This window comes from Mustela putorius, unplaced genomic scaffold, assembly GCF_011764305.1.
Source record: "Mustela putorius furo isolate JIRA1106 unplaced genomic scaffold, ASM1176430v1.1 tig00000743_pilon_pilon_pilon, whole genome shotgun sequence".
Classification (NCBI taxonomy): domain Eukaryota; kingdom Metazoa; phylum Chordata; class Mammalia; order Carnivora; family Mustelidae; genus Mustela; species Mustela putorius.
Genome location: NW_025421464.1, coordinates 4,469,404 through 4,492,949, shown reverse-complemented (window position 1 = coordinate 4,492,949; position 23,546 = coordinate 4,469,404). Strand labels below are relative to the sequence as shown.

Below are 23,546 nucleotides of genomic sequence, written 5' to 3'. Positions count from 1 at the left end.
CTAGGATTCTAGAACCACCGGAAGCTTCATCTCTTCATAATCACCTTCTCATCCCAACTAACTCACCCACAGAATAGCTACTGTAGACAGTCCAAAGTCCTTCTTCCTGCCTGTACTTCCCAAGATTAGGAGTACCAAGCCAAGACATGTATGCACCTTGGTTTACAATCCTGGAGTGTTAAAACTGGGGTCACTAGAGCACTGGAGTGCTAGAATCCAGGGGCAGAAGACTTGAGGCAAATACGACAAAATGTGTACAATGCTTTGTTAATTGTTCTCTGTACTTTCCTGTATCTTTTATATCCCCCTCACCTCTGCTTTCCCCTCTCTCCAATTAAAGACAGCAGGGCATGAGAAATCAGAGCATCAAGCCTGAGAGGGAAATCATCCCATCTAGACCCTCAGCTGAGCTGAGGACATGGAGGCCCTGATGGGGACGGAGGGAGCCCGGGCCAGACTCTGGGACCCCACCCCCAAGGTGAGTGCTCTACCCGCCCCACCCGCCCCCCCGCTGCGGGTGCCAGCAAAGGAGAAAGCAGTCATGGTGAGAACCACATGGGGGCCGCTGGGGCACCCACGGCCTGGCGTTCAGTATGTCCAGCCACCTCAGCTGTAGGGACTCTCTCCAGAAATCACTCTGAGAACCACACTTCTCAAGGGACTTTATTAAGGTGCTGATAGTGCTAGGAAGGACTGTCAAGGAGGTACTCCAGCCTCAGTGCTCCTAGGCCCCCAGACCTAGGCGGCTCCGATTTCCCTAGGTTGAGGGCCTATTGCTGCCTTTCAAGGTGACAATGCTGGAAGTCCCCTACCTACAATCCTACAGCAGAGCCAGGGAACCTTGGGCCTGGCTAGGAACAGAGTTGGAAAGGAAGGGCAAGATCCAGGGTACAGAGCAAAGTGGCCAAAGATAGGGATACACAGTCTTGGGATATAGAGGAGCTGGGGCCAAGCTGGACATCGGGGGACCAGGTGTCCCCAGTTTCTATCGAAGGTATCAATCAACAGTTGCCATGAGTCCTGGAGCTCACAGCTCAGTAGCAGCCAGAACTGGAGGTAGCCACTGAGCCAGGGCTGTTTGGGGGAGATTTCCATGAGCAATGAGCTGATGCGGCAAAGCCCAAAAGGGACATCGGACCTCGGGCCTCTCTGGCTTCTGCTCTTCTAGCCACTGGGGGTGCGGAGTGTTAGGAAAAGCAAGGGCAGATACGGAGACCAAGAGGATGTGATTTGGGACCCATCCCCGTCAGAAATGCATCTGTCACCAACATACCTCAGTGCCTAGAAGTCCTTCTTTGATAAAGATTATCAAAAGACTGGGTTAAAATGCTACTTCAGCCAATTCGACATGCGTCTGGCAGCTTCTTTTCTGTGTCTAGGACGGGAACACAATCCTCATTGTCCAGGAAAGAAAACACACCCAGGGGCGCCTGGGTGGCTCAGTGGGTTAAGCCGCTGCCTTCGGCTCAGGTCATGATCTCAGGGTCCTGGGATCAAGCCCCACAATGGGCTCTCTGCTCAGCAGGGAGCCTGCTTCCTCCTCTCTCTCTGCCTGCCTCTCCGTCTACTTGTGATCTCTCTCTGTCAAATAAATAAATAAAAAATATTTTAAAAAATAAAAAAAGAAAACACACCCAGAGGAGGTGTCAGAATGGAGGAGTCTGAAGGACAAGGGCAAGTCCGACACCCAGTCAGGCAAGGAGAGGGCCATGACAACAAGGCCCCATTCCCTCACAGAGCAGCCGTCGATAAACAAGCAAGTCATGTTTTCCAAGGGAATTAAGGATCCTGACACATGCTATGAAGAGCCCACAGTAACTCGGTGGAGAGTTGGGGGGTACACGATTCAGGGTGGTCAGGGAGGGTCTCTGAAGAGGGGACATTCAAGGTGAGACCTGAGGACTGGAAAGAGCCAGAGGAGGAATATTCTGAGCAGAAGGACCAGTTACTACAAAAGCCGTGGAAACTACAAAAGAGGTGGAAAACGACTTGGTGCATTTGAGGCCCTGACACCACACTAGGGTCCCTGGAGCAGGGATGGGGGAGGGTTTTATAAGGTGAGGTGACCCAGGCAGTCAGGGGCTGGGTTGCCGAGAGTCCTCTAGGACTTGGAAGGGACTCTGAACCTTCCAGCAAGTACAACGGAAAGCTGTCCGGACAGGAGAAGAAGTGGTTGGAGACTGAGTGCTGACCGCCCCTGCCGCCGTCTGGAGAATGGACTGGAAACAGTAAGGAGGCCCGGCCGTCCCCGTGAGAGGCCCTGGCCGTCCCGGTGAGAGGAGGTCACCGAAGGGAAGGGAGAGGGGATGCAGAACAGGAACCCAGACTCCAAGGCTGGGGCAGCCCCACAGGGAGGGGCCTCCGGACAGAACAGTTGGGACTAGACTGTGAAGGGCTTCAGAAGCCAGATCAGGGCTTGGCGCTTTCTCCTGAAGGAGCTGGGAAGCCATCAAAGGCATTTGTATTTCGTGTTTCTCATCAAAGAGCTCTGAGCAAGGACATCTGACAGCGTGGTCAGATTTATGTGTCCACAAGATCCCTGTGGCAGCTGCTGCGGAGGACGGACTGAAGGGGCGACACCGGTGGCAGGAAGACTGACTTAGGAGGCGGCTGCCATAATGGTCCAAACGCGAAGGGGTGAGGCCCTCAAGAGGGGCCTGGGGTGCCCCTGCTTGCCCAAGGCTTGTCCCCTTCCTGGGGCCCTGGGCAGCTGCAGAGGGCCCAAGTGGGCCCCAGCTCTGATGCTTGAGCAGAAAATAGGATGAGGGCTGCCAAAAGGCATCAGGGCTGTTTATCCGGAGGAGGGATGCCTCAGAGTGGATTTAGGGCTAAAAGGTTACTGGAGGGGGAGGTGGAGGGGGGGACCAGCTGTCCCCCATCCTCACAAAGGGCAAACAAAGGAGGGGACTGTGGCTTCGGCAGCACCAAGAGGGAGGGAGGTGAGACACGTGAGGGGAAATGTCCTAACAGACATCAGAGGATGAAAGCACACTTTAGTGATCCCACAAACCAACTCTCGCATTGAACAGCTAGGGAAACTGAGGCACAGAGGAAGAGACAGATCCTTGTCCAAGATCACATAGTGAATGAGAGCTAGGACTACACCCCACAGCCCAAACTCTCCCTTTTCACTCCCAGATCACTCCCAAGAGAACCTCAGACTGCCCTCAAAGAATCTGGGGTACAGCTGTCGCAGAGACAACTGTACATGTGTAGCCCCCTAGAGATAAAGGGATGGACAGAAAGCCCTGTGCTGGACTGAAGTGGTCCGGGGCTCTGATCTGCCACATCCCTGAGTTCAATCATTGCCTTAGGCCCTCACTGTCTAGAGAGTTCTCCATCTCTGTCCATACTCCCCATCAGTCTCAGTGTTGTCAGCATTTGGTGGGAGTCTCTTGTAGCTCTCAAGGGTCTTGGTCCTTCTGTATCACCCTGTCCTTCTCTGTCTTCTGAGACTCTTATTTCTTTGTCTCAGCCTCTGACTCAGCCTCTTCTAGAACTGAGCCGGACTGGGCCAACCTCCCACCCACTCTGGGCCCTTGCTGGTAGAGTGCCCCCATGTAGACAATGCTGGGGCCCAGTGCCCAGGCTGCAACAGGTGACAGCAGCTGTGTGGCTATCTATAGCTCCCTTGCCCTTCAATTGTTCCCAACTTCAAACAAGCGCTGGGGCCTGGATTACAGGCACTCCCCCCACCAGCCTTGCTGAAATGGATCCCAGGGGGCAGGGGATGAGTGAGACTCACGAGGGCCATGTTGTGATCTCTTGTGAGTAGCTACCTCTGTCTGGACCTCCACGTTCCACCTGCCGCTCAGAGGCTGTGTGAGTAAAGGACCTGTGGGTAAGGGAGCAGAGTGTGTGCAAACAGCGGACCTGTACGTGGGGATGTGGGTGTGCGTGACAGGTGTGTTTCCCTCTTCCTGCTCTGGGGGACGGACGCTTGTGAGCACGGCTGCCCGTTCCAGAAGGGCAGAGACCTCGTCTTTGCTATTCACTGCTGTCTCCCAGCCCGAAATGGGCCACAGCAAGTGTGCAATGTCCATTTCTTACCTTGGCCTTTAGGAAGAGTGAGGGCGTGCTATGTAGTGACAGGATTCAAGGGTGAGAGGCAGTATTGGGTAGTGAGAAGAACACTTTACTTAAAGTCAGGCTGCCTGGGGTTGAATCCTGGCTCGCCCAGTTACCAGCTAGGAAGTCTTGGGAAATTATTCAACCTTGTAACAATGGGAATTTGTTTTTTAAAAAAGCACCTACCACACGGGATTCTTTGAGCCTGAACATCTGAAGTGCTTAGAACAGTGCATGCCACAGAGCAAAGACTCAGTGAATTAGTTATTTCCAAGACATACCATTAAGTGAAAAAAGTGAGGAGAAGAATGGATGGGATGTGCTTTCGCTCACGTCAAAAAGGGGGGAAGAGGAGAATCATGTATTTTCGGGCCTCCCTATGGAGGGGACCACCTTTGCGGGCAAGTGCGGTTGCCTCTGGAGAAGGGAAGAAGCGGCTGAGGGCTCAGGAAAGGAGAGACTGATTTTTTTTCCTTGTTTACCCTTTTATACCTTTGAGTTCTGAATGAATATATATTGCCTATTTCATAAGGATTTGCTACATGATTAAGGGTCACTTCCAACAGGATCCTTGAAAAAGCAAAGCTCCTATTCTCTACAGTGGGGAGGGCCTGGGTAAGGGCCGGTCCTCAGGGAGCGGGCTTGTTGCCCTCAGTCCTGGGTCTGAGTCTCTGGACACCCTCAATTCCCCAGCTCAATAGCAGGCAAGATGCATCCATGCAAACCATTCTAGAACAAAAAGTAGACAGAGGGAGGCTTCCCAGCTCCTAGGCCAAGCAGCAGCAGAGGTGGAAGGGGCGGTAGAAGAAGGCCCCAGCCCCCAACTCTTCAACCCAGGCTATTCTTAGAGGCCAGATAATGCCAGCAGTTGTTGCTGCTCATATCAGTTTCCAGAACCGCCCATTGCTGCCCCCATCCCCTGTGGGGTGTGTGGGCCTCCCTGCCAGGTGCGGGCCTCCTGCCGCCCTACCCTCTGCACCACACGGGCCGCTCATCTCCTGGCCACCCCAGGTGAGGAAAAGGATTGGGCAGTGGGCTCCTCCAAGACTTCTGTTGCCAGGCAGTTGGGCAGAACAGGAAGGGCCAGAGTGCAGGGTATCCCCCTCGGGGTCACCGTGCAGAAAGATACTGGGGCCCAAACCCAGGGTCCAAACTATGCTTAGACTATGAATGAAAGGGGTGGGGTCTATGGACACAGGCTAGACAGGAGAGTGCGGGTGAGGGGAGGGCAGAAATGGTAGTGGGGTGGGGGTGGGGTGGGGGAGGGGGGCCTGGGAGAGCCAGGGTAGGGAGGAGGGAAAAAGCCAAAAATAGGTCTGGGGAAGAGATGGCACAAGAGGGTCTGATAGCACCGGCTCTGGAATCCAACTGTCCAGGTCTGCTTCTACTTGCTATGTGTCTACCTGCCTTTCCTCTTGGAGCTTCAATTTCCATCATAAAATGGGCATAACTTTATTTTATGTGGTTGTTATGCAGAGCCGACAACAGAATGTACATGACGAGCTTAGCCTGTGACTGGCATAGCTGAGCACATCTAGATGTCTGGTGACTTTATCATTAGCTCCATCAGAGCAGGAATGCTTTCTCAGCTCTGCACCTGCAGGGGCTAGACTGGCACACACCAGGCCTGCCTCAAGTCCTTGCTCTGCCATTCACGAGCTAATTGACCCTGAGCAAGTTACTTAACCTCTCTGAGCTTGGGTTCCTTCTCTGCAAAATGGATAGAGGAAGGCCACCTGCCTTATAATGTTGCTGAGAGAAATCAACAAACCGAAGTGCTTACCCCATGCTTAGAGGACAGAACCATGTGAACTGGGAACTCTGTGGCTATGGGTATGCTGGGTTGGTAAGCCTTGGGTCTGCCCCTCTGGGAATGGAATCTGAAGCAGGGCCGAGGGCAGCCAGCATTCTCGGTGAGATATCCTAGAGGGACCACCATGTGGAAACAAAGTCCCAGGATCTCATAAGACCATAGCCATGCCACCCCTAGATTCTTGTGCCACACACAGCCCAGGCCGCCCCTAGGATCTCAGGATCAGAACAAGCTTATTTCAGCCGGGGTCAGCTTCCCATTTAGTTGAGTACAACATACATTCTCTGATGCTCCCCCGCCCCACCTCCCAACCCCACCCCACCCAAGACTGGGACTGGTTCTGGTCTTGCCTCTCAGAGCCAGGAGTTGGGCGCCTGGGTGGCTCAGTGGGTTAAGCCTCGGCTTTCAGCTCGGGTCATGATCTTAGGGTCCGAGATCTGGCCAACATGTGGCTCTCTGCTTGGCGGAAAGCCTGCTTCCCCCTCTCTCTCTGCCTCTCTCTCTCTCTGCCTACTTGTGATCTTGGTCAAATAAACAAACAAACTAAAATAAGAGTCAGAAGTCTGTCTAGTAGAGGAGAAAGGCATGGAGGAGGCACAGACCGTTACTAACAACTGGCACAGGGCATCCCAGGGGAGGGGCACTTAGCCCCACCTGGTGGAGTGGAAAATGAGGAAAGAACATCTGTCCTTCTCAAAAGACCAATTAGAGGGGGAGGGGAAGGGAAGGGGGAGAGGGAGGTAGGGGTGGGCACAGCTTTACCCTTGCCCTTATAATCATGGTGGGTCAGCTCAGGAGGTGAAGGGCAGAGAGAGTTAAACTCAGAAACCAACCCAGTCGGTCAACCCTGGGTCTCCTGAGGTGTTTAGGGTCACCGCGCACTCCTTCACACCTCCAGAGTACGCTGCCCATCTCTCCGTGGAGCTAGTCTTGGCTAACATAAGGGCAAGAGGCCTCCATGCATGTGGCCTCTGGAATTTTTAATATGCGTTGAAAATGCTGTCGTTACAAATATCTCTACGGTCCTGCCAATGATTTGGGACTTAAATTACATACTCACAAGCAATTATAAGAAATAATAGACCGATCGCCTGTACTGATACCGATACAATCCCCCAAGCTTATTCAAGTTTTCCCAGTTTTACGTATACCTGTGTGTGTGTGCGTGCGCGCTCATTCAGTCATATACAATTTTATCACCTGTGTAGTTTCATGAACCCACCACTCCATATTCTGAAAAATTCCAACAACAAAAAGGTGTTATCCTTTTATAACTACACTGTCCTCCTTAACCCTGGCAAGAGCCAATCCGTTCTCCAATTCTAAAATCGCCAAATATGGGGCGCCTGGGTGGCTCAGTGGGTTAAAGCCTCTGCCTTCGGCTCAGGTCATGATCCCAGAGTCCTGGGATCAAGCCCCGCATCAGACTCTCTGCTCAGTGGAGAGCCTGCTTCTCCCTCTCCCTCTGCCTGCTTCTCTGCCTACTTGTGATCTCTGCCTGTCACATAAATAAATAAAGCCTTTAAAATAAATAAATAATAAAATAAAATCACCAATTCGAAAATGTTATAAAAATGGGGGCACCTGGGTGGCTCAGTCAGTTGGGCACCTGCCTTCGGCTCAGGTCATGATCCCAGGGTCCTGGAATCGAGTCCTGCTTCGGGTTCCCTGCTCAGTGGGGAGTCTGCTTCTCTCTCCCCTTCTGCCTGCCGCTCCGCTTGCTTGTGCTCTCTCTCTGTCAAATAAATAAAAATCTTTTAAAAAAAAGTTATAAAAATGAAATCAAAGTACATAACTTTTTAAGATTGACTTTTTTCACTCAGCATAATGCCCTGGAGACTAATCCAAGTTGTTGCCGACATCAGTAGTTTGTTCCTGTTTGTTACTGAGTAATAGTCTGTATTATGGATGTACCATAGTTTGTTTAAACTTTCACCTGTTGTGGGGCGCCTGGGTGGCTCAGTGGGTTAAGCCTCTGCCTCTGGCTCAGGTCATGATCTCAGGGTCCTCGGATTGATCTCCACATTGGGCTCTCTGCTCAGTGGGGAGCCTGCTTCCCTCTCTATCTCTGCCTGCTTCTCTGCCCACTAGTGAGCTCTCTCTCTGTGTCAAATAAATAAATAAAATCTTAAAAAAAAAAAAAAACAAAAGTTCACCTGTTGTAAGATAGCTGAACCACCCTCAGTCTGAAGTGCTTGTCTTATCACCCATGTCCTAGAGGGGTCAGGCCACCCTCATCCTCCAAATTCTTGTTCATCTGTCTAGGGACTTCTTGAGACCTGGAGATGGGCAGATCCCACTGTGCAGCCCCAGCAGTCAGTATAGAACTTGGCACAGAAGAGGGGCCTGCCAGAGGGACTGTGTCCACTGGGTGGGGGCACTAGCCTCTCAAAAGCCATCTTCTCCAGGGGTCTCTCACTCTGCCCTGGCTTCCCCCTTCACACCATGACTGTGTCTCTCACCCATCCAAGCCTGGGCAAGCCTCTCCTTGATTTGCTCTCCTGGGTTTAGCTGAGCCTGGCTAACAATACAGTATAGTACTTACAAGTTCTGCAGCGAGACAGCTGGAGTGAAAGCCCTCAGCTACTCTGTCTCTTTGATGCCTTGTTGGTCATCACCTGTAAAGTAGGAATAATAACAGCACCTACTCCACTGGAATTAAATGAGACGATACCCATAAAAAAAAGGCACAAGGCCTCACACATAATAAGGATATAATATACAATCATTACTCTTCTATTTACTATCTTTGTCATCACCCCCAAACTCAGTAGGATAAACAGGAGAAATACATACCACCAATATAAAGACAATGAGAAGGTTCTCAAAAAAGGGTCATTCCCAAGACTGTGGGACCCCATTCTCGTTCTTATACAACTCCCTCCTGGCTTCTCTCTCTCCAGCTCCTTCCCTTCTTGGGGAAAGTTTGGGGAGCTGGAAGGACAAGACTACAGCCTCCTCCTAGAGAGAGGTTCCCATCCCTGGTGTCAAGGTGACAAACACCTTTTCCCATATACAGAGTTGTCAGTTTCACCCAACACTTCCTAGCTCCAGAGTCTTCCCACGAACAGCCTGCACAGTATAGGCCCAGAGCCCTGCCACCATTCTAGCCTCAAGCTAGAGTCACAAGGGTCATTCCTCAAAGACCTGCATCCATTCTGCTTTCACACACCTGCCCATGCAACCATGTAACTATTTACTGAAAAATACACTTTGCTATTAACCCGGGAAACTCGGATGAAATATCATGTCACACCCACTAGGCTGGTAAAAACAAAAAAGCCTGACAATACTGAGCCTTAGTGAGGATGTAATTCTAATCCAACAATCCAGCAACTCTAATATACTGCTGGCAGGCGTGCAAATTGATAAAACCATGTAAAAGAGATATTTTGTATTACCTAGGAAACCTGAATATGCTCACGACCTTCAACACACTGCACACGGAGGCACATATTAGTTTACCATCTGTAATCATAAAATACTAGAGACAGACAACCCAACAGACCATTTACAGGAGAGAAGGTAATGAAATGTGGCTTTTATGCAGTGAACCTATAGAGCAATGAAAATGAATGAACTAGTTATCCCTATCAACATGGTGACACTCCCAATGTAAGGCTGAATGAGAAAACAAGCTGCACAAGAATATATACAATGGCTCAGTCAGCCTTTGGCTCAGGTCATGATCCCAGAGTCCTGGGATGGAGCCCGGCATCAGGCTCTCTGCTCAGCAGGGAACCTGCTTCCTCCTCTCTCTCTGACTGCTTCTCTGTCTACTTGTGATCTCTGTCTGTCAAATAAATAAATAAAATCTTTTAATAAATAAATAAATAAAAAGCATATACAATGTTACTAGTTAAAAGTCCAAAAAACAGGAAAAATAGCATCAAGTGTTTAGAAACACACACCTAGTAAGAGGCTTAAGAATGCATAGGAAAGGGGCACCTGGGTGGCTCAGTGGGTTAAAGCCTCTGCCTTCGGCTCAGGTCACGATCCCGGGGTCCTGGGATCAAGCCCCGAGTTGGGCTCTCCGCTCAGCGGGGAGCCTGCTTCCTTCTCTCTCTCTGCCTGCTTCTCTGCCTATTTGTGATATCTCTGTCAAATAAATAAATAAAAATATTAAAAAAACAAAGACGGGAATAGACAAAGAAAACATACAAACAGCCGAGAAGCACTGCTCAACCCATCAGTCATTAGGCAAACACAAGTTGAAACCATAACATGATGCTGTTTCACACCCACTGGGATGGTGTAATCAAACTGGCAGATAAGAACAAGAGGTAAGGATGTAAAAATTGGAAGTCTCAGACATTGCTGGTGGGAATGTAAAATAGTGCAGCCCCTTCAGAAACCAGTCTGGCAGCGCCTCCAAAAGTTAAATGCAGAATTACCCTGTGAGCCAGGAAGTCCACGCTGAGGTTTATTCCTGAGAGAATTAAATACATCCACACAAAAACTCGTATGCAGAGGTTCGCAGCAGCATTATTTATAATAACAAAAAGTAGAAACAACCCCAAATGTCCACTGACAGAGGAACAAAATGCAGTGTCTCCACACAATGGAATACTGTGCAGGCATAAAAGGAATGAAATACTGGCACATGGATAAACCTTGAAAACATAAGGCTTAAGTGACAGAAGCCAGACACAAAAGGCCACATATAGGAGTCCACTTATATTAAATGTCCAGAATAGGCAAATCCATAGAGACACGAAGCAAAATTAGTGACTGCCAGGGGCTGGCGAGGGGAATGGGAGAGTACCCATTATAGGTTTCTTTCGGGGTGATGGAAAGTTCTGGAATTAGAGAGTGGTACTGGTTGCGCCATCTTGTGATTATATTAAAAAACCACTTAACTGTACACTTAAAAAAGGTTAGATTTTATAGCCCATGAACTATATCTCAATAAAAAATTACGTAGAAATAATAAATACTGAATTCTGGAGACTCTTTATCCCTGGGAAAGGGCAATTGCGCAGGGGCACGTGAGGCCTTCGCTGTATTAGCAATGTTTTATTTTGCAAACTGGGTGGTGGGAATATGGGTGTTTGTTATACTAATCTTTATACCCTTCCTGATGTTTTCATAATAAATACAATTTAAAAGTATTTACTGAGCATCAATCTGGACCAGGCCTGGGTCCACCTGGGTATTATAGTGGTGGGTAAAATCAGATCTCATCCTGCCCAAAAGTAAATGGGTAAGAAGTAAATGGAAAAGAGGGGCTCTAAGTCATCTCTCCTTTCTGGGCTTGTTTCTTCATGGATTATTTTTTGTTTTTAAAGTAACCTCTATTCCCAGGGTGCCTGGGTGGCTCCGTTGGTTAAGCATCTGGTTTCAGCTTCAGGTCAAGATCTCAGGGTCCTGGGGTGAGGCCCTGCATCGTCATTATAGGGCTCCCTGCTCAAGGCGGAGTCTGCTTCTCCCACTGCGCATGCTCTCTCTCTCTCTCAAATAAATGAATAAAACCTTAAAAAATATATATATCTCTACACCCAATGTGGGGCTTGAACTCACAACCCTGAAATCAAAAGGTACGTGCTGTACCAACCGAGCCAGCCAGGCGTCCCTCCTTGTGGATGAAATGAGAGCTGGACTAGAAGTTTGTTAGTAAAACGTCTCTGAGGGTACTGGGGGCGGAGGAGTGTGTCTTCCCTTTATCAGCCCAGAGTTTCAAGAATTCCTTATGCACGATGAGAGTACAGGCCTGGAGTCAGCCCTGGTGCCATCAATCATCACAAGTGGGCCTAACGCAAAGCCCAGCTGAGTCTCTATTTCTTCTCAGTAACACAGGGACAGTAACTTCACCCTCCCAGGATTACGGTGGGGGTGTAAATGAGATAACACATATAAAGTGTCTGGGACAGGCCTGGCACACAGTAAATCCCCAACACATGGGAGAGCCCTCACTGTGATTCCACAGGCATTTCCTGAGCAGCACTGCTGGGCCAGGCCTGTGCTAGGAGGCTAGAAGACAGAGGAATTCCACTCAATGGCCAGGCAATGGCCCCCAGCCAGGTGGGGAGACAGCCTCATGAACAACAATACCAGGCAGGTGAGGTCACTGCTAAAAAGAGACAGCAGCCACGTGCACAGATGGAAACCACGGGCACTGCAGACCCTGGGACGACAGAGCTGTCCCAGTACAGGCTTGGCGAGAGGCCCGCACCAGCGGTGTGGGAGACACACACAAATCAAAGGGACTAGCCTCCATGCGGTCCTCTTTCACCTAATTCAGATTCAAATGTTCCCACAAACCCCAAGAGCAGAGACTTAAAGGCAACTTTGGGAGGCCTGAGCTCACGGTACCTCCCCAGATGCCCATGTGGGAGCACAGTGGCCGACAGTGGGAAGCAGTGTGATCTCTGGCAAGTCAACACACTTCTGCAAGCCTGCAAATCCTCAGCTATAAAATGGAGATAACAGTACTGATGTCACAGGGGTGTGGTAAAAAGAGAGACAACTACTGTAAAGCCATTAACCAAGTACCCGACACAGATGAATAAAGATTCGTTATAGTTAGGGGGGAAAAAAAGAGATTCCATCTTCAATGTGAGGGCAGTAGGATTCAGAGAGGTGAGAAGCCTTGCCCATAGTCACATGGCCAGTTTTGGAGTCAGGATTTGAACCTGGGTCTGACACATCAGAGGCTCACTGCATCATAATCTCCCTCTGCTCCAGAATCTTCAGCAGACTCCCTGTAGTCCACTCAGTGGAATCTATCCTTGCCATGGAGTGGGGAACTAGCAAAGGCATGAGGCCAGAGAAACCTTGGGCAGGTTCCCTAACCCTGGGTCCCTTGATCTGGGACCCCCAAGTGGGCCCAGGGAGGTCTGTGAATTCCTCCACATGGTTTGCAAAAAGCTTGTGTCTAATGGAGATTCAAGGGAGTCTATCACCTCAAAAGTAACAAACCGTGACTTGACCTCATTTGGCAAGGTTTCTTACCTAGCCAAAGAAGACACAGTACCTACCTTAAAAGGTTATGAGGGGATTAAATGAAGTAGTTTATGAAAAGTACCTGAAACATCCTAAGCTTTCACCAAATGTTGATTTCCCCTGCATTCCTCTCCCCAGGTGATTTCTATCATTGAGCAAATGTTACTGAACATCTACTCGGGCGGATTATCATCCCAGGTGTTGGTGATAAAGTGGTAGACAAGACAGACACTGTGCCTGTCCTCATGGAACTCACAAGGTAGAAACAGACAAAACTAATAATTTCACATACTAATAAGTGCTATGAAGAAAATCCATAGAATGTGATACTGAAGGGGAGATGATGGCATCTGAGGAGGAAACATGTGAATGACAAGAAGGAACAAGTTATGCCAAGATTTAAGGGCAAAGCATCAAGGCAGAGGGAGCAGGAAAGACAAAGCTTCGCTTGAAAGACCTTTGGCCAACAGCCCCTCACTCCCAGCTGCACCACAAACTGAGTCCCCTTGAACAAGTCACAGACCTTCTGAGGCTCAGCTGTGACATCTACAAAATGGGAAGAAAGACACCTTACCTGCTACACCGTGAGGGGACTCAACCAAACGGCTGTTAAGGTCTGGGATCTTCCCCAAGTCTCACCAATAGACACCTGATACTCGTCATTTGGCACCCATCTTGGAGGTGGGGAACCTGGATAGGGAACCCTGGGTCATGATTTTTTTACTTTTAATTTCATGCTCCACTAGAAATAGTTTCCTTGGTTCCTGGTTAACATAGTAGACTTCTCCTGCCACTTGGGGCCTATTACAGTAACCACTGCTTCAGACTGTCCCCCAGGCACAACAGCAGACAAAGGAAGGACATCATGGAAACACTTGTGCCCATAACCAGACTACCTATTGTTCCCCTTCCGCCAAAAAGATGGAGGACTCCATCTGTCCTGTAGACAGAGAATGTACAAGCTATATTTAAAGGGTTGGAAACATTCTGGCCTCTGGGTTTGGCCACTGATTTATGATCATTTGTAGTTCTCCCTCCTGAACATTTCTTTAATCTGTCCCCTCCTCTCCATCTCTTCTGCCACTGTCTCACACCTTAATGCCCTCTGAGCACGCTCTCTGGGCTTCCAAACTATTTGCCACGCTGTAGCCAGCATCTAAAACATAAGATAGACCCTATCTTTCCCCAGCTCAAAACCCTTAGACAGCTCCCCATCACTCACTCACAAACACTTCCACCTTTTTAACGTGGAATCCAAGACTCCCTCTCCAAGAATGAGCTCCTAAGCCTGCTCAACCCCCAGGCCCTCCTCAGTATCTGTACCAAACTCCTCAAGGTCTCTAAAAAGAGTGTAGCCACGCTAAGAATTATTTGCCTTTGCTATTTCTGTTCTTACTACTTGGAACACGGTCCCCCTTCCTGACTCTTACCTCCACACTTACTTCTTTGACTGCTTACACAGTCCTACCTACCCCGAAAGCCTTCCCTGATTCCCCAGTAAAGCACTGTTTACCAGTCTACCTTCTTCATCAGATGTGAAAGCTGTGAAAGCATGACTCTTTTAGTCATGGTTAACTTCCCCAAGCCTAGACTGATAAATTCAGGTTACTTTAATTAAAATTCATATGAGGTGCTTCACATCGAGAAGATCCTGTCATAATGCAGAAAGAAGGAACGGCTAAAAGAACTGGAGGGCTGCCAAGAGCTAAGGTGGAAATAAGGAATCAAGAATCTGCATTCTCAAAAAAAATTGCCCTAGATACTGACACAAATGATCTTAGACATTTTGAGAAACACTGCATCACCCTCAAACATTCCCAACTTAAAAATTGCTGGAAAAGGGGCACCTGGATGGCTCATTTAGTAGAGCCAGCGGCCCCACGTTTGGTATAGAGAATACTTAAAATATTTTTTTAAATTGCTGGAAAAATTAAAATGCTTTTTTTTTGTCTCTACCGCTTCTCCGGCAGTTTTCCTGAGGTTCGAGAAATCAGGTGGTCTTTTCTGGGACTCAGCTGCATGGAAAACAGAAGCCTGGGTTCCAACACTGGCTCAGACTAGAACGTTCTAAGTTACCCTGCGCCGGTCTCTGCCCCTCTCTGGATCGCCCTTATCACACCTACCCCCACAGTGCGTCCCCGAGGTAGTGACTGTCTCATTCTGGGTATCAGTTTCCCCATCTTACAATGGACTTCACCAGCTCTGACGCCCTACAAGCTCTGCAAACCCTTAACTCCGGGCCGACACAGCTTGATTCCGGCCCTCATTCCCAAGGTCCTGCCCGTCTGGCTCCAGACGATGAACCCCTAAAGCCAAGACTTCCCTCACACAGACTGACCCTTCCCGGCCGCCGTCCAGCTCCACAGGCACCGGTCTCCTCCCCCACCCTGCTCTTTATCCTTCCCCACCCGCCCCTTACTGGAGCGGTCCGCGCATGCGCATTGGGTCGCACCGAGGCCCCGCCCCCTGGACAGCGGGTGACTACGCGAGGGGCTTGAGTACCGCGGCAGGCAGGACGGCGAACTAGTAGGTTGGGGAACGGCAACGGCGGCCGGCAAGGGCCACGTTTCCTAGGGAGGATAGACGTGAGGGAGGGGTCTGGCCAGTGATTGGAACCCTGAAGGCAGAGAGATGTTGCAACTCAAACTCGTCGTGGGCAAGGGGAAAGTGGTGTCCATTGAGGGGGTTGGGCTGGTGCGTGTTGATCCTAGATTTCTCAGATCTTCTTACTCCCGATCGGGCCGGTGTCGGAGAGAGGGTACTGGCGAGCCAGAGACGGAGTTTAAAAAAAAAAATGGAGGGACCTGGGAGCGATTAGAACCAAACTTTGTCTGGTGTGGGAGCGAACGGGCCCTTCATGTTGGGGCAAGCCTGGGCAGGAGACGGGTGAAGTTGCCCCAGGCTTCACGCAGGCACTGGCCTCGCCCTCGGGATAAAGTCCGACTGAATTTTCTCGTGGGCGTTTTAAGACTTTTGTTGATCGGGTCACAATCTGTCATGCATTCATCATTCATTCATTTCACATTCACTGAATACAATAGTAGGCGGGCAGGTAGAGAAGAGATTAAGACACACAACTATTTCTATGCTACAGGGGAAACTAGTGGTTTGTAGAAGCCCTGCGTGGAATGCAGGGACAGCTTCTGACACTGAGTCATGAAGGATAGTCAAGAGTGGTGGGGAGTGTTCCAAAGAGAGAAACCTGCAGCATATGCGTAGCCTGGGAGCAGGAGAGAAGCAGGTGTATCCTGGTCAGTGAAATTAACCTCAGTCTGAGTCTAATTAGTGTCCAGGGAAGAGATGATGGTAGCCGGATCGAGGCTCCCGACAGCGGAGGTGGAGAGAAATCAAGGAATTCAAAGCATTCTATATTTAATAGAAACTACAGAATTTGGGGAGACTGCGATTTGGAAGAGAAGATGTATAGGCTTGAGTGCTTGGGTGGGATTCATCAGAGGAGGAGCAGATATGTGGGGAGACAACAACAAATTCTATTCCTGTTCTGCAGGGTCTCCCAGTCAGCAGTAGGTCATGACACTTTGGAAGTCAGGAAATCACCAGTGTGAAGGAATAGATTAGAGTGTCCTCAGCAAAATGAATAAAGCCCCAAGGTTGAGACTGTAGAATGAGAAAAACAAAGGGCCCAATCAGTACTTTACTTTACTTTTAAATAATTTAAAATTTATTTATTTATTTATTTGTCAGACAGAGATCACAAGCAGGCAGAGAGGCAGACAGAGAGAGAAGGTGAGGGGAAGCAGGCTCCCTGCCGAGCAGAGAGCCCGATGCGGGGCTTGATCCCAGGACACTGGGATCATGACCTGAGCCAAAGGCAGAGGCTTAACCCACTGAGCCACCCAGGCGCCCCCTTAGTGGTTATCTTTATGTCTTATCTTTCTGTGTCCTCTGTATGTAGTCTAGGGCCTGGCATTAGACGCTGTTCAGTGTTTACCAAGTAAACAAGAATCCAATGGCAAGCAGAGATGTTGGAATTCCAGAGTTGTGAAGAGAAGGGGGCTAATGGAAGGTTCTGTTGCTCTAATGCCGGAATCATAGGTTCTTGTTCCGGCTCTGCCACCAGCCTGCCGTGTGACCTCCTGACAAGTTTTCCACCTGTAAAGTAGATAAAGCCAAAAAAGAAGTTCCCATGTTTAGAGCTCCAAACCCTGCTAAGGAACTACACACAGATTTTTTTTTTTCTCATTTAATCCACATGGCGGCCTTATTTATGGAGGAAGTAGTATTATTATGGGCTCAAACCCAGATCTGACTGAACCCACAGCTTTGTTATGACTCTATGACTGCCCTTATCTCTTGTCAGGACCCTCTTGAAATCACGTAGTCATTTTCTTTCGAAATGTGCTGAGGCCAACAGACTTTTGTAATTGGTTTAGCGCCTCTTCTGCTATAGGGAGGGGGAGGTGGAGCTAAATGTGATGGAGGTTCCTTGTTCTCTAGCTCCCTTTTTGGGGACCACTGAGCTGGATAACCATGTTTTTTTCCTAAAATCCAGTAACAATAGGGCAAAACAAAATGAATGAATGACCGGTGTTTCCAGATTTTTATTCAAATCTTCTTAAATCCTTGAGGCCTACTGCAAAATCAGTGAGTATCAAGGTATGAGTTGGTTCATTCCCGTATGTCTCTGGACAGCCTGCTGGACCCCTCCTGCACTTGGGTTTTCATTGTTTCTATCCTGCTAATGTGATTTCTCAAAAATATTTTGTCTTGGTGCTGTGATGATAGATGTCCGTACAAGCAATGTAGTCATGTCCAGCTAGTGAGTTTGCTTCTGGTTAGTATGAGGTAGGAGTTCACTGTAGCTGCATTTCATAGTATTCTACAAAGGGTTTCTCCTACCCACCCCTCCCATTTGAGATCTGCCAACATGGGTTGTGAGCTAGAAGGGAAAATTTGAAAAAAAAAAAAAAATTTGTTTTAAAGTAGGCTCCATTCCCAGCATGGAACCCAATGCAGGGCTTTAAATCAAGATCTGGCTGAGATCAAGAATCAGATACTTTACCGACTGAGCCACCCAGGTGCCCCAGATGGGAAATTAATAATCTATTGCATGGTTTTTAAATTTGTTAAAAATACAGAGCTACAAAACAAGAACAAAAACAAAACAAAACAAAAAAAACAAAAAACCTTCCCTCTCCTCCAACCTCTTGAGTGAGAATCTCTGAGTGAGGCCCAGGACTTCGTATTCTTTACCAGGCTCCCCAGAATATTCAGCCAGGTTTGGAAACCACTGGTCTACTCTGTACGCTTATGCCTTGTTGCACAGGTAGGGAATCTGCAGCTACTAGGGGAAGGAACTTACCCCAATCACATATGACATTAGTGCCTCTTTCTCCAATGAAAAGCATTGGGCTGGGAGTCCTGAGACCTGGGTTCAAATGCAGATTTTACTCGCCATTACCTTGGACAAGTCATTTCACCTCTCAGAGATTCCACTTCCTTACCATGAGACTCATGCTGTCCTTGTGTTAGGAACCAAAAGAGAGAGCCACAGTGGAAGTGCTCTGTCAAGGTTTGCATTCTGCACTCATGCAAGTTAAGAGCTGCCATCCAGTGTTCACTCCTTTGTACCACACCGCGGGTTTCATTGGTTGCTGGGGCCCCGGGCATCTATCCCCAAGCCTTCCCCTCTCCTCCTGCTGCAGGTTGGGATGGCCACCGGCTGGGGGAGCCTCTTGCAAGATGAACAGCAGCTGGAGGAGCTGGCGCGGCAGGCTGTGGACAGGGCCCTGGCGGAGGGAGTGTTGCTGAGAACCTCACGGGAACCCAGCTCCTCTGATGTAAGCCCCTGACTCCTCCCCACAGCACCGACCACACCGCTCTGGAGCCTAAAGCTCATTATCTGGTCCCTGCAGACTAAAGGCAGCCCCCTTCTGTCCAAGACATGCTTTTCCTTTGTTTAATTTTTTTCAATAACACAGTTGATCTCTAAATATATGTAAAAAGTAACCTGCCAGGGCAATCAATTTAAGTCTGGGGTTTCGAGTGTGACTTAGGCAAGATTCATACCCTCTCTCAGCTGTGGTTTCTTCAAATAACAAAAAAGGGATAATAATGGGACCTGCCCCATCAAGTTGGTAATACAATAAGATCATTCACATGAAGCACTTTGCCCAGTGAACTATTATTTTGTAAGACCCCCTAATCACAGTGTGGGGGGTATAGCTCTACAATTGGTTTGTGTATATTCCTCTCTGTGCATTTATATACATATTTGTGTATAGAGAGAAATGACGTGCCTTTCTTTTCTTTTCTTTTTTTGTGCCTTTCTTTTTTAAGTTTCTTCTTTTTTTAATAACCTCTATACCCCATGCAGGGCTCAAACCCACAACTCCCAGATGTATTTTGGTGCCCCAAAATACATGGTTTTCTAAAAAACAAATTGGATCATATAGATTATACAAATTACTGCTTGATGTGTTTTTTATTTTTTTGAAGATGTCTGTTTTTTATTCGTTAGAGAGAGAGAGCACAAGTAGGGGAAGCAGCAGGCAGAGGGAGAAGCAGGCTCCCCATTCAACAAGGAGCCTATTGTGGGACTCGATGACAGGACCCTGGGATCGTGACCCGAGCCAAAGGCAGACGCTCCACCAACTGAGCCACCCAGGTGACTCTAAATTAATTTTATTTATTTATTTGAGAGAGAGAGAGCACGAGAGGGGAAAGGCTTAGAGGGAGAAGCAGACTCCCCACTGAGAGGAGCCTGATGCGGGACTCCATCCTGGACCTCCAGGATCATGACCTAAACCAAAGACAGTCGCTTAACCAACGAAGCCACCCAGGCACCCTGGGATTTTGTTTTTCATTTATCGATCTGTTTTAGACTCTTTGCAACTCCCTCCAATAGGATTAGCTTCATTCTAATACTTGGTGTTCTAGGTGTGGATGGATCACAGTTCAACTTTTCTCTGTTGAGAAAAGGCCGTTTAGGTGATTCCTAATGTTTTATGATTATAAACAGCACTCCAGGAGCAGCGTACATGGCTACTGGGTATCTGGATGAGAGCTTCTCTAGGGTTGATACATAAAAGTAGAAAGGCTGAGTCCAAACCACATCTTTTAAAGGTCTCATCCTTTAAAAAAAAAATCTTTATTTTGTGACTAGGTAAGACATTTTCATGGTTCAGAGGGCAGAGTTTACAGTTTAACCCTCCCTCCCACATTCCCTAACCACCTGTTCTATCTGAAGGCAGATTCTTATTTATTCTTTCATATAATTTACTCTTAACCAAAAATGTATATATTTCTTTTTCCCACTTTTTGCACAAAGTGTCCTAGACAAGCTCTTTGGTGCCTTGCTTTTTTCTTTTTACTTAGTAGTATGCCCTATGACGGTCCTTGTTAGAGCTGCCACCATCTTTCTTTACCAAGTCACATTCTTTTTTTTCTTGTGTATGCCCAGAACCTAGTTAAGGATCTGGTGGAGAGTCCAGACTCTGTAAATGTTTAGTGAGGCCTCAGTGAATGAGAATGGCTGTCACCTAAGGTAGGTTCATACTGTGGAAGGTCTGCCTCTGGCTTTAGGGATATAATTGCTTGGTTTGTGAACCTTACATTATGGGAACCGCTTGTCTGAACCCAGGATTGAGCATTTTCCCTTCCAATATTTTTTTTTTTTTTTCTATTCAGTAGGTATTGTGTAAAGGTCTGACACTTGGTCTTTTAGAAGTTAATGGAGCCTAGAAGAGGCACAGGCCTCGATAAGAGTCCCAATTCAGAGAAAAAAGACAGGAAATGTGTGAGTGTGTGTGTGTGTGTGTGTGTGTGTGAAATAGAGGGAGAGATTTCATTCCAAATCTTTACCAGGTGCCTGTTCTATGCCAGACCATTCTAGGCACTGAGGACACAGAGGCCCTGGCCTCTGAAATGCATGGTCTAGTTGGAGAAGGTGCCAGAAAACAACATTAAGTAATGTCAGTTCTATGAGGAAACATAGATAGCTTGCTGCACAACATTAGATATCATTTATTGAGTATTTACTACGTGCCAGGCACTATTCTGAACACTTAGGAATCGCTAACTCATGTAAGTCTCACCACACTAGAGGTGAGGAAACCAAGGCCCACAGAAGTTAAGTAACTGGCCCGAGGTCACGTGAATGGTGGGGTAATTGGCAAAGCCAGAATTGAAATCCAAAGAGTTTACCTCCTGAGTCCATGCTCTGACCTTCCATTCTTTACTGCCCCTCTCAGGAAATTGTATGGGACACCTAGAAAATGGAGCAACTCCTTAGTTGTATTTGAACATATCTAGATCTTAAAAAATAAATGGAGGTCGTGTGCCTAGGTGGCTCAGTCGGTTGGGCATCTGTCTTCCACTCCATTCATGATCCCAGGGTCTTGGGATCAAGGCCCGCATCAGGCTCCCTGCTCAGTGGAGAGCCTGCTTCTCCCTTCTCTCCCCCTGCCCTTTACCACCACTGATGCTTGTGTGTCCATGCTCTCTTTCTCTCTCTCAAATAAATAAATAAAATCTTTAAAAAATAATAAAGGGGAAGAGAACAGCATGGCAGAGGCATGCTTGGCTGACTTAGTCAGTAGGGTATGTGACTCTTGATCTCAGGATTGTGAGTTCAAGCCCCATGTTGGGCATGGAGCCTCCTTAAAATAAATAAAAACATTAAAAAAAAAAAAAAAACCAGCATGGCAGAGGCCCCATATTAGGAAAAGGCAAAAACTGTTCAAGAGTGGGACAGAAGACAGGCCAAAGTCAGATAACGCAGAGGCTTCTGATACCGGGTGGAAGAGGAACGTGAACTTTATCCTATAGATTGGGGTGACACACTTGCCCTGTGCGGACTGAATAGTAGGCTCCTGCAGATTTAGGGAGTTAATTTAAAAAAAATTTTTTTAAAGATTTTATTTATTTCTTTGACAGATAGAGATCACAAGTAGGCAGAGAGGCAGGCAGAGAGAGAGAGGAGGAAGCAGGCTCCCCGCTGAGCAGAGAGCCCGATGTGGGGCTCGATCCCAGGATCCTGGGAATATGACCTGAGCAGAAGGCAGAGGCTTTAACCCACTGAGCCACCCAGGCGTCCCAATTAAAAAAATTTTTTTAAAAAGCATGTGAACAGGGTACAAAATTTAAAAGGTATTCAGTGTAGAATAAATCTTCCTCTAGCCACTGTTTCCCTCCCCAGAGGCAAGCATTATTAACAGTTTTTTCACCAGAGTGTCTTTAAAAAGTCAGAGCTACTGATTTGGTTTTTGTTTTGTTTTATTATGAAATTTAAAAACAAACAAAACAATAGATATCCAGCTTATCTGGAAAAGTCAGATCCCCTGACAACCCTGCCCACTTTGCTACATGGCACCAACTGGTGAGCGTGGAGTTCTGGCCCCTTAGGGGAGATGGGCGCTCTTCTTCCCATCACTCTTTTTGTTTCTCTGAATCTGAAGCGGAGTGTTTCTTGTCATGCATGTGCTATAGCTGTTCTTACTACAGCAGAGAACTATTACTCGGTGTCTGTGTCTCTATAAAAATGAAAATACTGTTTTAGCCTTTGGCCTATGCACAGCAGGAAATAGCTCTATACTATTGATCCTAAATTTAAGCGAGCATGATGAGTCATGGGGACAGAGGAAGAGGAAAGTCTGGTTTTTTAGAAGGAGTGTGGGCATGAGCTGGGAGAGACAGAGAAAGAAGGAGAATCTTTTTTTTTTTTTTTTTAAGATGTTATTTATTTATTTGTCAGAGAGAGAGAGAGCACAAGCAGGTGGAGTGGGAGAGAGAAGCAGGCTCCCTGCTGAGCGAGGAGCCCGATGCGGGACTTGATCCCAGGATCCTGGGACCATGACCTGAGCCCAAGGCAGTGGCTTAATCGACTGAGCCACCCAGGCGTCTGGAGAAGGAGAATCTTAAGCGGGCTCCATGCCCAGTACAGAGCCTGACACGGGGCTTGATCTCAACCCTGAGATTATGACCTGAGCCCAAACCAAGAGTTGCCCACTTAACCCTACTGAACCACCCAGGCACCCCAGAGGGAACTCTTATCAGAAAAAATATTTTGAGAGTTTTTCAGGCCAAATGAGGGCTGTTGGAAGCGGCAGAGTTCTGAGTTTTAAAGCTAAGGAAACTGGGCGCCTGGGTGGCTCAGTTGGTTGGACGTCTGCCTTCGACTCAGGGTCATGATCTCTGGGTCCTGAGATCGAGCCCCATGTCGGGCTTCCTGCTCAGCAGGGAGTCTGCTTCTCCTCCCTCTGCCCCTCCAGCCCACTCTTGTTCTCTCACTCTCTCAAATTAAAAAAAAAAAACAAAATCTTTTAAAATAACAAAGCCTAGGAAACACCCTATAGTCGTCACACATGCACTCAGGGTATGAGATCATCCCTCCTGTAGTCTGCAGTAATTCCCAGTCTAACACATAAGAGCAAGAAGCTGGAAAAAACCTCCCTGTTACAAATATCCTTTCTCAGTTTTGTCTTCTGAGATTCTGAGAAGGACAATTTGGGAATTATCTACCAAAAAAATTTTTTTTAGATTTTATTTATTTATTTGACAGAGAGAGATCACAAGTAGGCAGAGAGGCAGGCAGAGAGAGAGAGGAGGAAACAGGCTCCCTGCTGAGCAGAGAGCCCGATGCGGGACTCAATCCCAGGACCCTGAGATCATGACCTGAGCCGAAGGCAGCAGCTTAACCCACTGAGCCACCCAGGCGCCCTCTACCAAAATTTTAAGTGGATTTATCCTCATTACCTGCTAT

The 23,546-nt window shown here is 48.0% G+C and overlaps 1 protein-coding gene and 1 long non-coding RNA gene across 3 annotated transcripts in view; one reads left to right on the top strand and one right to left on the bottom strand.

Moving 5' to 3' along the window:
- Positions 1 to 7,575: 7,575 nt before the first annotated feature.
- Positions 7,576 to 15,252, bottom strand: LOC101672291. The gene is made up of 4 exons (XR_199048.3): positions 14,947 to 15,252; positions 13,398 to 13,513; positions 8,427 to 8,499; positions 7,576 to 7,616 (listed from the first exon to the last, which is right to left on the bottom strand). It is a non-coding gene; the product is annotated as an uncharacterized LOC101672291 (long non-coding RNA).
- The window catches only part of GSS (glutathione synthetase), a 28,400-nt gene continuing 20,088 nt past the window's right edge, over positions 15,235 to 23,546 (top strand). The window contains exons 1-2 of one of the 2 annotated variants that reach the window (XM_004746571.3): positions 15,235 to 15,349; positions 18,490 to 18,624. In XM_004746571.3, coding sequence (XP_004746628.1) covers positions 18,496 to 18,624 — 129 coding nt within the window. In that variant the 5' untranslated portion in view covers positions 15,235 to 15,349; positions 18,490 to 18,495. Of the gene's footprint in view, positions 15,350 to 17,409; positions 17,429 to 18,489; positions 18,625 to 23,546 lie in introns of those variants that run through there. The other variant, XM_045084113.1, reaches the window with a different exon arrangement.